The 12,601-nt window shown below is 33.9% G+C and overlaps 2 protein-coding genes across 5 annotated transcripts; one reads left to right on the top strand and one right to left on the bottom strand.

Annotated features, from left to right (window-relative positions):
• The first annotated feature begins 177 nt into the window (after positions 1-177).
• LOC110419009 (tubulin beta-7 chain) lies at positions 178-2,524 on the top strand. Its single transcript, XM_021431865.2, has 3 exons — positions 178-728; positions 933-1,202; positions 1,637-2,524. Exons 1-3 carry the CDS (start codon positions 335-337, stop codon positions 2,305-2,307), a joined length of 1,335 nt encoding a protein of 444 aa, XP_021287540.1. The 5' UTR covers positions 178-334; the 3' UTR covers positions 2,308-2,524.
• A 414-nt stretch (positions 2,525-2,938) lies between these two features.
• LOC110411076 (serine/threonine-protein kinase BSK7-like) lies at positions 2,939-9,424 on the bottom strand. 4 transcript variants are annotated; one of them, XM_021421109.2, is made up of 12 exons: positions 9,175-9,424; positions 8,996-9,081; positions 8,382-8,665; positions 8,072-8,292; positions 7,534-7,669; positions 7,152-7,285; positions 6,965-7,070; positions 6,276-6,361; positions 5,505-5,693; positions 4,967-5,119; positions 4,069-4,182; positions 2,939-3,702 (listed from the first exon to the last, which is right to left on the bottom strand). In XM_021421109.2, exons 3-12 carry the CDS (start codon positions 8,461-8,463, stop codon positions 3,457-3,459), a joined length of 1,467 nt encoding a protein of 488 aa, XP_021276784.1. In that variant the 5' UTR covers positions 8,464-8,665; positions 8,996-9,081; positions 9,175-9,424; the 3' UTR covers positions 2,939-3,456. The 4 variants fall into 4 exon arrangements, with proteins under 4 accessions (XP_021276784.1, XP_021276769.1, XP_021276792.1 ...); XM_021421094.2 differs by having other exon boundaries at positions 8,382-8,710; XM_021421117.2 differs by having other exon boundaries at positions 8,996-9,087.
• Between the last annotated feature and the right edge of the window lie 3,177 nt (positions 9,425-12,601).

A 12,601-nucleotide genomic window follows, 5' to 3' on the forward strand; every position in this document is an offset into this window, starting at 1 on the left:
TGTCTCCTTCAATATCCAGCTCACAAACTCTCATTGAAGTTTGACAAGGCCTCTTCCAATAGAAAGACACATGATACTATTTAATAATTAATTATTTTGTTTTATTATTTGACAATAATTATAATTTTCACTATTCAACATATAAGAAAAAGAAATATCAGTGTCACAATCTTCACACATCTCCTCCTATCTGCTCTTTGCCTTCATAAGGCCACACCCCTCCTCCCAAGCTTCATTGTTCATTGCTCTCTCTTCCTCTTTTCAGGTTCTTGAGATTTTAGAATATCAAGAAAACCCCATTACCAAATTCACTTTTGAATCCCAAAGGAAAAAAATGAGGGAAATTCTCCACATTCAAGCTGGTCAGTGTGGTAACCAGATTGGTGGGAAATTTTGGGAGGTTGTGTGTGATGAACATGGCATTGATCCCACAGGGAACTATGTTGGTGATTCTCGTGTTCAGCTTGAAAGGATTAACGTTTACTACAACGAAGCCAGCGGCAGACGCTACGTGCCTAGAGCTGTGCTAATGGACCTTGAGCCAGGGACTATGGACAGCTTGCGTACCGGTCCTTATGGTCAACTGTTTAGACCTGATAACTTTGTTTTCGGCCAGAATGGAGCTGGTAACAACTGGGCCAAGGGACATTATACAGAAGGAGCTGAGTTGATTGATTCCGTTCTTGATGTTGTCCGTAAAGAGGCTGAGAATTGTGATTGCTTACAAGGTATACTTCACCCCGTCTGTACTCTTCATTCAAGCAATAAAGGCCAATTTCCTTGACAAGATATTTGATGTTAGAGATGTTCAAATTGCTTCACCATGCCTTTAACATTGAACACTTTTCAGAGTCATTAGTACATTACCTTTCCTTTAGCATTTGCCTTGTTTGGGGTTTCCTAATGGAATCTTACATGCAAGTACATATCAGGGTTTCAGATTTGCCATTCTCTGGGAGGTGGGACTGGGTCAGGAATGGGGACACTGCTGATATCAAAGATCAGGGAAGAATACCCTGATCGGATGATGCTTACTTTCTCAGTCTTTCCCTCACCTAAAGTCTCTGATACTGTGGTCGAGCCCTACAATGCGACCCTCTCCGTTCACCAGCTAGTGGAAAATGCTGATGAATGCATGGTCCTTGACAATGAAGCTCTCTATGACATCTGCTTCAGAACCCTCAAGCTCATGAATCCCAGCTGTAAGTTGAAAAATCTTTACTACTATTTCCTTATAATTCCGAATAATTAATGTATTATTCGTGATTTATGTTATATTTATAAAATTAAATATTAGGTGAATCAAATTGATAAGTGAATATATTTTATTGCTATTATATTATAACTTTATCTTAATACATAACTTAAAAATAATTTTACAATTAAACGTTATTCATAATATTTCTATATATATATATATATATATTAATGGGATCTTTCATGTATTTAAATAATTAATAGTAATATGATCATATTTTAGTGAAATCTTTCCTGCCAGCTAAAGAGGTTTGAAGACTTTAATAACTTTGTATATCAAATTGCAAAGCGATCAATCTCTGAACATGACATTTTTCACTAGACTTTAACAAGCAATAATGTGACCTTTTTTAACATTTTGTGAATGTAATATGAGCAGTTGGTGACTTGAACCATTTGATTTCAACCACCATGAGTGGAGTAACCTGCTGCCTACGCTTCCCTGGCCAACTCAACTCTGATCTCCGGAAACTGGCTGTGAATCTAATCCCATTCCCGCGCCTGCATTTCTTCATGGTCGGGTTTGCACCCTTGACCTCCCGTGGCTCGCAACAGTACCGAGCCCTAACAATCCCTGAGCTCACTCAACAAATGTGGGATGCCAAAAACATGATGTGCGCAGCTGATCCTCGCCATGGAAGGTACTTGACTGCCTCAGCTATGTTCCGAGGCAAAATGAGCACCAAGGAAGTTGACGAACAAATGATAAATGTGCAAAACAAGAACTCCTCGTATTTCGTCGAGTGGATCCCTAACAACGTCAAGTCGAGCGTCTGTGACATTCCGCCGACTGGGTTAACAATGTCGTCGACATTCATGGGGAATTCCACGTCCATTCAGGAGATGTTTAGGCGTGTCTCGGAGCAATTCACTGTCATGTTCAGGAGGAAGGCATTTTTGCATTGGTACACAGGGGAAGGAATGGACGAGATGGAGTTCACGGAGGCGGAGAGTAACATGAATGATTTGGTATCGGAGTATCAGCAGTATCAAGACGCTGTGGCGGACCAGGATGGTGAAGAGTACGAGGAGGAAGCAATGGAAAATTAAGGGGATTTTCCCCCCTTCTTTTTTTGCTTTGAAACCTCTAGCCATGGCCCTGTTTTGTGATTGTCATTTGATGGTTAATAAGAAGGCCATGTTTCAATTGTGTTGGGAATTTGGTGTCCTTTTATAGCTTAAGATTGTGATTAATTATATGTAAATTTGGAGTGTACATCCGGAATATCTTTTGAGTGTTTAATTATATAAACTGTTCGTTTAATTATCTTTGAGTGTATAAATTTTGTATGTTTTCTCAGTTTCTGTTTGCCCAGACAAAGTGTTTGCAAGTCGATGGAAGAAGGGAAAAAGCCATGATTTGCATCATCATACTGTTTTTGGGTTAAGTTTAGGTAAATTGGTGGTGCATATTCTCTCTTCTGATGGGACGTGGGAGATTGGTGGGTAATTTCTTTCGATCAGCTCACAAATCATGAGCCATTTCAATCTTTCCATCCAATTTCATTTCACTCAAATCATGAACCTGAAAGTCAAATCTGATGTTGGAAAAAAGTATAAAGCTTATTACGTAAATAATAATTACTTAGATGAATATAGAACTTGTTGGCAGGGACAGAAAAAATCATTCCTCTTCTATGTAATATATAATAAATGGGCTCCACCCGAAAGTAATCCAATCTTTCAAAAAAAATTAATAATAATAATAATTAACAACATACAAAAACAGCCAATTTCATCTCCAGATGAGCAGCCATAATCAGTAGGTACTGTACATAAATTACAAGCATGACAACATCTTCTATTCACCCTTTAAAAATGCAAGTTTTAAACAACTAAACCCTTCTCTACAAATATATAATCTGTTCCCTAATTATTCCCCCAAGTTCATTGTGTTGGGAAATGTCAGGAAGAGTGAAAACATGGGTAGATAATATGGAGCTGTCCCACTACCCCTGTCAAACTGAACAAAACCAACCCACATCAAATATCTTGTAAAAGAATGTTTCATGCTGAACCATGAACCAAACCAGTCATGCACAGAGACAAATCAACATTATATGCGTTCATCATACCCTGTGGCTTCCTTTTGAGGTTAAAAGTCTGTGATCTTTCTTGCCCGAAAACTGAGAGGCTTATTTTTGCCAATGGATGTTCAGATTCAGGTTGATGTGAGAGTGACTTATTTTAACTTTGATCTCAAGCAGTTGTGTTCCTTTTAGTTTCAAGCGCAGAAGAATCCCTAAGAGCAGCTTGTGCCTCATCCTCCTTTCCTAGAGCAAATAAAGCAGCAGCTTGCAAGTAGGATGCAATATGCCAAATAGGAGATACTAGTTGAGCTTGCGATGCATCATTGAAGGCTTCTTGGGGCATGTCACTCATGAGGTAAGACAAACTACGCCGAGCATAAACCGTTGGGGAAACCATGGTTCCAACATCAATGAACTGTGGCATGAATGTACTAACTGTCAGCTTAATTATTTGATTATGATTCTCATAATTTATAAAACATTTAAACCCTTTTAGATCCACCAACCATGGGACAAAGAGTTCCAAAATTGACAATTTACTGAAATTTATCGCTCTCTACCATTTTCAGGACACTAATGGCTATAAAACTCCTAGACACACTTTTGCAGTCTGGATGATAATAAGAATCATAATAAATAAACAAGCAAAAGAGGGTATAAAAAGTACCGTACAACATAATTCTGAACATCCCAATCTGCCTCCTAAAACTTTAACTAGAAAGGAGACAGCAGTGGGTAAAACCTTTTTGAAATTCAGAGAAGAACAGAAAACTTATCTAACCTGAGTATAGCATTCAATGGCAGCTCTAAAATCTTTATGCCTAAAAGCAACATCACCCTTTTTCTTTGATGTCAATGTTTCCTGCATCTGGTTCGTCCACATCTGGAATGAAAGCTGCAAACCAAACCAAAAAAATAGCAGTGAGAAAAGCACTCACCATACAGCTGAAATGCGCAACACAAAACCAGTGGTCATTCTACAAGAAAAATTTGAGATAAAGATGCAATCTTAACAAATTAGTATAATTTAAAAAGCTAATCAGAATTTTGTTATATCAATGCATTCTAATTGATAAAGCAATGGCAAAGACGTGTAACAAATTGAATCATATATGAATAAACTGAAAATATTTGTATATAAAAGTAGGCCAACATTTAATGCATTTATATGTCTATAGATATACATGCACTTATTTATATACATATGGATGCAGCAAGCTAACTTGAACCATTAATTCTTTGCCATTAACAATAGTGACTCTCAACCTAATCACCAGCACAAGAAAGAGCTCTTACCAGATCTTGCATTCTTGTGGATCGGCCACCCCAAAACCAGAAAGACAAAGACCAAAATATTTCAAAGCCAAATAATGCCAAAAACTTTAAGACAATAATTATATTGAGAATTTAAATTGCATCACTACAAATGATATAGAAAAGTGAACATCCTTGCCACAGCAACCAGAAATTTACATAAAGAAAACCACAACTTCTGACAGCTATAGAAACAAGTTTGAAGGCCAAATTTCTTACTTTTAGCACATAAGTAAAAGTTGAAGGGAGTAAAGGGATTTTAAACCTGACCTTATACCTCTCAAGGAGAAGTAACAACCACTAGACCAAGTTTGAAGGCTAAATAATGCATGAAAAAGCATTCATGTTTCTGACAAGAAACGAACCTCAGTAGCAGCACCTTCATCATCTTTATATCCAAGCTTCTCTAAGACCTCATGAATGGCAGTCAAATCCATTCTTAAGCAGGCTTCCCCAAGTGGTGATAGAGGTACAGCAGCAGCACCATGAAGTATACCCATTAATACATGAGAAGGAACCTGCAGAAAATTTGAGAAAAGCAACTCCTTGTTAATGGAAAAATATTATTCAACTTTAGAACAGCTGGGACCTAATAACTCTGCACATAAAATGGCATCTGCATCTATTTTGGGTTGAATTGATAGCATATGTCAGGATGACCAGCTGCATTTATCGTACTCGCATATGAAAAACATAAAGGGATGCAAGTAACAGAATGAGGGTTTGTCTCTCTCTGGACCAAACAAAAAATCAAAAGTAACTGTAATTCCTATTTTTAACAAAAGCAAAGGGCTTGAGAACACAGCACGACTTCCGGTGGCTGCCATATATGCTAAAATGATTTTAGAAGTGTAAAATTTGGAAATAATAAAACGAATTTATGAGAAATAAAAGACAAACAACCTCAGTGTCCCTCTGCAGAGGATTTAGCGCCGTAACTAATGACTTCGGATTTGGCCGTTCTCGGGGTTCATATTGCAAACATCGTGACGCTAGACGAACTAACTCAGTCCCATCATCATTTGAGAATTGCCCTTCCAAACAAGAATCTGTCAGCATATGAATGTTCCTATCACGTATAAGGTCCAGTGCCTGAAGGAAGTAAAGCATCTCAATGTTAGGTATACAGCAGTTAGCATAACTACCACATCCTAATATCAAAAACCAACCAACAAAATTACTATAAAATTCATCTTGGCAGACACAAAGAGGCACTCCCATAAGAACAAACTCTCAAAAACATAAAAACATCATTAAAAAAAAAAAAACTGCTTACAAAGTTTTCTTCCATCAATAACATATGGACCTAGACAGTAACCAACTTAAGTGGTGTCATTTCTAGGTTCCGGCCTCAATCTTGACAAGGGTCCAGAAAAAAAAACTTTTGATGTAGTATTACTTTAAGAAAGTTCTCACCAGAACCATTTTTCAAATTTTAGTTCTCTGTTGCCCATACCATCGATCTCTGAATGGAAACCCTTAAAAGTATCAACTAACAATCCTAAAATTGACCAGCACACTTCTATATCACACATCATCTTTCAAACAGATGCAGAATAAAAGACATAATACCTCTCTTCATGTTGGACCAATGACAACGCCCTAGAAAGAATATAAGAAAACAAATTTTCTGCAAGAAGTCTGTTGCATCATAATGTGCTCTAGTATACTTACGTGACTTGGAGGAATATGTTTTCCACTGAGAAGATCAAGCAGAAGGGTGCCAAAACTATACATTACACTTTCTGGTGTTACTCTTCCTGCAGAAGGAAAACACAAGAATAATTTAGAATACTAAACAATCCAAAAAAAAGTGTATATATTAGTAGTATGAGACTGGACATACATATTGCATTCTAACAAAGTTCTTAAAGCCACACAACTCAAAGGTGAGAATGAACAGCATTAACAGATTTTACCACATCTTCATTTATAAACATTTTGCAGTCCCATATAAATAGTATTTCTGAGCAGAATTCTATCACAAATTGGTATTATACAGTATCTAATTTTCAACAGCTACCTTTGTCACATCAATCAACATATAAAGCCCAAAATGGAAATTACTAGCAGTGAACAAAGGAAAATCGTAATTCTCTACATATAGGCCACAAACACATCACATGTTGCATAAAGTGATCATAGACTACACAATAACGAAGAAAAATCCAAATTCAAAGAAGAGGTCACAGGTAGAAATCCTACTTAACAACTTGATTAACAAAATAATAACTGGTTTTACTTCATGGGTATTCAACAGCCAAGTCTATAAATACATTGATCAAAAATCCAAATATGTTGCTAGTAAATAAAGATTGGCAGGCAAGAAAACAAGCTTATGGCTTGTTCAAGAGGATGAGCACCTGTTCTCAAATACTCAGGAGGAGTAAAAGCGAGGTTTGTGCTGTAACTTTTTCCATCTCTACTGTTCTTCATCAGACCAAAGCATGAAAGTCTAGGGTTTCCCTCCTGAAATAAACATGCATAACTAATAAAATAATACTAATTTCTAACTATTGAAGAAAAAACAAATTAAAATAACATACTTACATCGTCAAAAACAATTCTATAAGCATTTAGATCATGGTACAGGGCACGTCCTTTGCTGGTGCAGTATTCTAGAGCTTGTGCAAGATGCAAAGCAACCCTTAGTCGCATCGCCCATTTCATAGGTTGTGCTTCCCCTGAAAACCCATCAGTTCAACTATAAATGTAAGTCTGAAAATAACATCTCTATTTACAATGATCAGCTATTAAGAATGAAAGAGATAGAAACTAACATGCTGCAAAAAGAAAGAACCATATTTCAACTGATATTGACAGGTTTTAGATTCATTTCAACCATATCAAGCAGCTTTTAAAATAGAAATGAGAAAACTTATACATAAACTAAAAGCTAAAGCTGATGCAAGGGAACCAAACATGAACTTACAATGGAATAGGTGCTTTGCCAATGTGTCATTAGGCATAAATTCTGCAACAAGTAACCTCTCATCACCTTCGCAGCAACAACCAAGTAAATTTGCCAATCTGTGGTTCCGAAGCTGACCAACAGCTCTTGCTTCTTCCTAAAGTCATAGATAGCTAAAGTTAGAATCTAGAAGTTTTATAATGCAAACCTAGGATTTTACTATGTTAACAGCAATTTTACACAATAGATTTAATGACAGCAGGAAGAGACACACTCTAGTTTGACCAAGTATTTATGAAGGTTGCAAATAAAAGTCGTTTGATAAATAAAACATGCATACAACACATCAGCATGTGAACTGAAAGAGAAAAATCCCTCTGCAAAGACAACAATTCTCAAACAACTTAACTTCATAACTTCAATGTCTACTGCAAATAGAGAGACTTCTCCCTTTTTTTCTCCTTTTCCTCTGCTCTTGTGATGTTCACAGATGAGCAACCAAGGGATGACTGAAATGAAAACTTGAAAAGAACAAACTACATGTTCAACACTTTCTTACCAAGAATTGCCGGGCATCAGGCCATGCAGACCTATTAAATCTTTTAACAGCAATCCGCCTTTGATTTTCCAACTTGCCCTTGTAAACTACATTAGGAGCCTTCTCACCATGTTCTGAAACTATATTCTCCACGGCAAATCCAGATGTAGCCATCCTGAGTGTTTCAATCGAGTATTCACGGAATGCAGGCAAATCATCAACTTCACCCTTGTCCTCATTTTCTACAAAACGACATAATTAAATATTAAAAATCCAGCCTCTATTAGCATAATCAACAACCAAAACCCAATAGGCCACTACAGATACTTACCAACATTATCAGCTTCAGGAATTGATCCATTCTGATCTGAACTCCAACAACAAGCAGACAGTTTCGAACACCGACAGCCCATCCCAATAACTCAATGGTTCTCCTCAAACACTAACAAATCGATTGAGGCTCCAAAATTTCCAAACTTTTTGTAAGGTTTCAATGTGTACACACAGCTTCACAAACAAGTGTCATCCAAGTAATTTTCACTGAATTTCACCCATCTTAACCAACTATCCTTTTATTTTTTTAAAAATGCTGTCTAAAGCAAAACCCCAATTGACCTGCAACAATCAACTTGGGTTCAAATATTCCATTTTTGAAATTACCTGTACCAAAAGAAAAATAAGCTAAAGCTAAGAATTCGAATCTCAGAAGTCACATTCAATTTTATTCTTCCACTAAAAAAACTAAAACCTAGAAACTTAATCCCAATTAAAACTATGTCGTTTTTACTCAGCTTAATTTTCCGTTTCATTTCAACTAAAATAACACCGAACAAGAGAATCGTTTTCATTTAATTCAACACTATTTTCGAAACACTTTTCTCTGGCGGAACTTTCTCAGCAACCAAGCAACAAAAAGAAAAAGGAGACACGGAATAGTAAAATCACCTTTACCAGCAGCGAGTTCCTCCGCTGAGTCAACTCACTTACCCTTCAGTGAATGAAAAGCTTAGCTTCGTAAAACTTCAACTTCTCTGTAACTTCGAAACAATTCCTCTAATCAAATCAAAGCTAAAACACATAAGAAAGAACAAAAAAAAAATAAGAAGGGAAAATTTAAGAAGAACCTGAATCTGCCAAAGAGACTCTCGATTCTTTCAAAAGAAAAAAAAAAGTTAAAACGGATTTGTTTCTTTCTGTGTGTGAGTATTTGTTTCTTTTACGATTTTTCTCATTTTATGAAGTAACGAAAGCTGTCTTTGAATCTGGGATCGTTTTGAGTTCTTTCAGTGTTGAGCTCTCTCTCTCTCTCTGGGCTTTGCGAAGGAGAATTTTTGAGAGAGCGTTGAAGATTCGGATTAGCAAATATGGATATATAAATATTTATTCATTTTTCAAAAAATTAACCGGAAATTTATTTATTATTATATTTTTATCTTTTCATTTTATTTATTTTTCCACCGACATGACCTCTTCTGTTTTTCTAGTTTTTCCATACCTAAGTCCCCGTAAGCCCATAATCAATTGCCTACCCGTTGTCTTCTTTGGAAGAAATAAAACCAAAATATCAAATTGTCTTTATTTTTTATCTATTAAAAAGAAAAATTAAACCCATTGTTCGGATTACTAAAAATATGACATTTAGTAGTTTTTTTTTTTATAGTTGAAAAATAGATAGAGCCTCGGTGACAAGATAATGTAATAAATAGAACCTTGGGGGACCCTTCTGTTTTGAGAAACATAAAGTACATGTTATTTTTAAAATGATGAAAGAAATAGTAATAAATCTCCATTGGCTTCGTGGATATTTTTTTCTCGTTCTTTCAGTAGTATCAGATCAGATAAGATTGATTAGGTAACTCATTTCCTAATTATATTTTTTATACTATTTATCAAAAAAATCCCAAAATTAATTTATAATCAATAGCATTGTGGTCAAACTGGATTTAATATGGTGAAACCCGCTTATGTAAATATAATTGGACACATAAATTCTAAATTGATTGTCAAGCCGCTTCGCTAGGTGGTCTAAATCATATTAAAGCACAAAATAATTTAATTTTGATAAAGTTAGTAACTCAATTATCCAAGTTGATAGTAACAACGATATCTCCAAACTTATCCATTTCTTTTACTCTTACGTTATTATTATATATAATGCAACCACTCATCATTTTGATTATTATTGTATTATTATTAAAAGAATAAAAATGTAGACATTAATTACTAAGTTACAAAGATGTTATTTTTTTTATTTGGTATATATATAATTATCATTAAATCATAGTTATATTATAATTTTTTTGTGTGTGTTATTATTGTTATTTACTGGTAGGAGGTGTTGAGTTTCAGTTAGCGCGTCCTAAACAGTTGAAAAGCACCACTGAACTTGATGATGGTTATTATTGTTAAAAAAGTGATAATGAAAGGAGAAACAAAGCATGTTGAGCAAATGGATACACAATCATATTAGTAATGCTTATAGGTCATTGTCTCAGACAAAAAAAAAAAGGGGGTTAAGGTTAAGCCGCTTTCGTCCATTCCATCCAGCTAGCTTCTACTAACATTTTATAAGCCATTTTTAATTAAAACTTCAAAAAAAAATGTTTTTCTTAAATCCCACCTCAAATCTGTAACTAAAGGTTTAATTGTTTAATTTTTTTTAATTAGAATAAAAAACTTAAAACTTTGTTATTCACCACCAAGAAATATATGCGGTCACTTATCTTATGTTTACATGAAAACATTATTTTTAAGTTTAAGCAAGGTCAACTTGGTTAATTTTCAAACAATATCGTTTAATTACTAAATTTTGTTGAGCAAATATATAATTATATTTAACTAAAAAAAAAAAAGGGGGAATGCCAAATTGGAGTGCAATTTGTTTTGTTTTTGTTTTTTTTTTTTCTAAATGTTGGGCCACACGAACGCTTTACAACTCAAACTCATTTTCCTTTTTTCTGACTTTAGATATATCGTACAAAAGAGCCACACGTACACTATACAATTGCTTGACAGATGAAGAAAGGGTCGACCCCTGATCCTTGATATCTCCATCTAACATTGCTTGATTGCAGTTATAAACATTAAATTCTTGAAAGAGACGTGAATTGTACAATGTCAAGGTGCTACCGAACATGTTCTCCACTCCTAGTGTTTACCCAAATATAAAATTTTCAAAGGTTTTTACTAATAAATTATATAAATATTCTCTTACATTAATTCAAACAGTGATAGATTCACAATTTTATATAAAAAAATAATTAAAAAATAATTATACATTATTTAATGATTTAATTCAAAACAATTATTAAAAATTAAAAAGTTAAGTCGTCAAAAACATGCATAATAGTAATATTTATTAAAATAATCATATGCGATCATAAATTAAGTCAATAATTTGATTTGAAATAATAATTAAAAATCGAAAATTGGTAACTACCACTCCATCACCATTTTCAATTCAACATGCATAATAGAAGTATCTGCTAGGTTTTAATAAAATTAATATGTTAATTACCATTTCTTAATCTTAAATAAGCCTAATAAATATAGCTCAGTTTTCTATGTCATTTTTTCAAATCTTGGTTTTTTATATGTTATATTGTTTGATTTAAGTGTCCATGATGTAATACTTGTTCCATTGTTTAATGGTTGCTGGATAATATAAGAGTATTCATGCCATTGCAATTTGACATTCACATGGTCACAAGTCGCAATCCTCACGTGAGCTCAAAGCTTTTTTGGATGATTTGATACTGTAAACTTCGATAGTAAGGAAGTGAAATGATTGACTCGGAATTGAAATGGTCCACCTTTGGGGGAAAAAAAATGGACATGAATTATTGTTTAAGAATCTAAATTTTTATTTTTATGCTTTTTAGGGAAGTGGAGTCTCAATTTGATGCACAAAGTGACAAAATAATTTGAATACAATACAACTTTTAAAAAGTTTATTAATTTTTTAAAATTTTTATTATTGAAAATAGTAATTTGAAAAATTTATTATAATACCTTATCTCACATCAAGTGATTTTTAAGATTTATTTAAAAATTTAAGTTAATCATTACTAATAATATAATATTAAATTTTAAAAATTTATATAATTTAAATTTAAAAAGTTACTGGATCAATGTTTTTTGGACTTTGATTATTATAATTGGCCCACATCATGCTTTTGATATATTGGTTTCGTGAGGATTAACTTAAACTTAAGGAAGCATAGTATTTAGACTTAGTTCGTTACATTTATATAACAATAATTTTAGATTAACTAAGAGTAATTAATTCCTTATAATTACTAGGAAAGTTTTATTAACGAGAGAAAATGAAAGCGATTAACTTAAGCTTACGGTTTAAGCTTGGTGTTTTCACTTGGGTCATTACATTTATATAACATAACAATAATTTTAGATTAACTAAAAGTAATGAATTCCTTATAATTACTGAAAAAGTTTCCTTACCGAGAGAAAATGATTTTCAAAATTATGTATGATAGGCTTGTTTTTGAGACAATGCATACGAAAATATGTTTTTTTTTTTCGAATTTGTAG

Source organism: Theobroma umbraticum, unplaced genomic scaffold (assembly GCF_002168275.2).
Source record: "Theobroma umbraticum cultivar Fairchild unplaced genomic scaffold, ASM216827v3 scaffold_30.0, whole genome shotgun sequence".
In the NCBI taxonomy this organism is placed as follows: Eukaryota; Viridiplantae; Streptophyta; class Magnoliopsida; order Malvales; family Malvaceae; genus Theobroma; species Theobroma umbraticum.

Excerpts from the sequence above, each read along its gene's own strand:
- LOC110419009 (XM_021431865.2), top strand. The coding sequence starts at position 335 with ATGAGGGAAATTCTCCACATTCAAGCTGGTCAGTGTGGTAACCAGATT. Across the intron at positions 729-932 it reads GAATTGTGATTGCTTACAAG|GGTTTCAGATTTGCCATTCT; the intron begins GTATACTTCACC and ends AGTACATATCAG. Across the intron at positions 1,203-1,636 it reads CAAGCTCATGAATCCCAGCT|TTGGTGACTTGAACCATTTG; the intron begins GTAAGTTGAAAA and ends TAATATGAGCAG.
- LOC110411076 (XM_021421109.2), bottom strand. The coding sequence starts at position 8,463 with ATGGGCTGTCGGTGTTCGAAACTGTCTGCTTGTTGTTGGAGTTCAGAT. Across the intron at positions 7,071-7,151 it reads ATAGAATTGTTTTTGACGAT|GAGGGAAACCCTAGACTTTC; the intron begins GTAAGTATGTTA and ends TGTTTATTTCAG. Across the intron at positions 5,120-5,504 it reads CTCTGCAGAGGGACACTGAG|GTTCCTTCTCATGTATTAAT; the intron begins GTTGTTTGTCTT and ends AATTTTCTGCAG.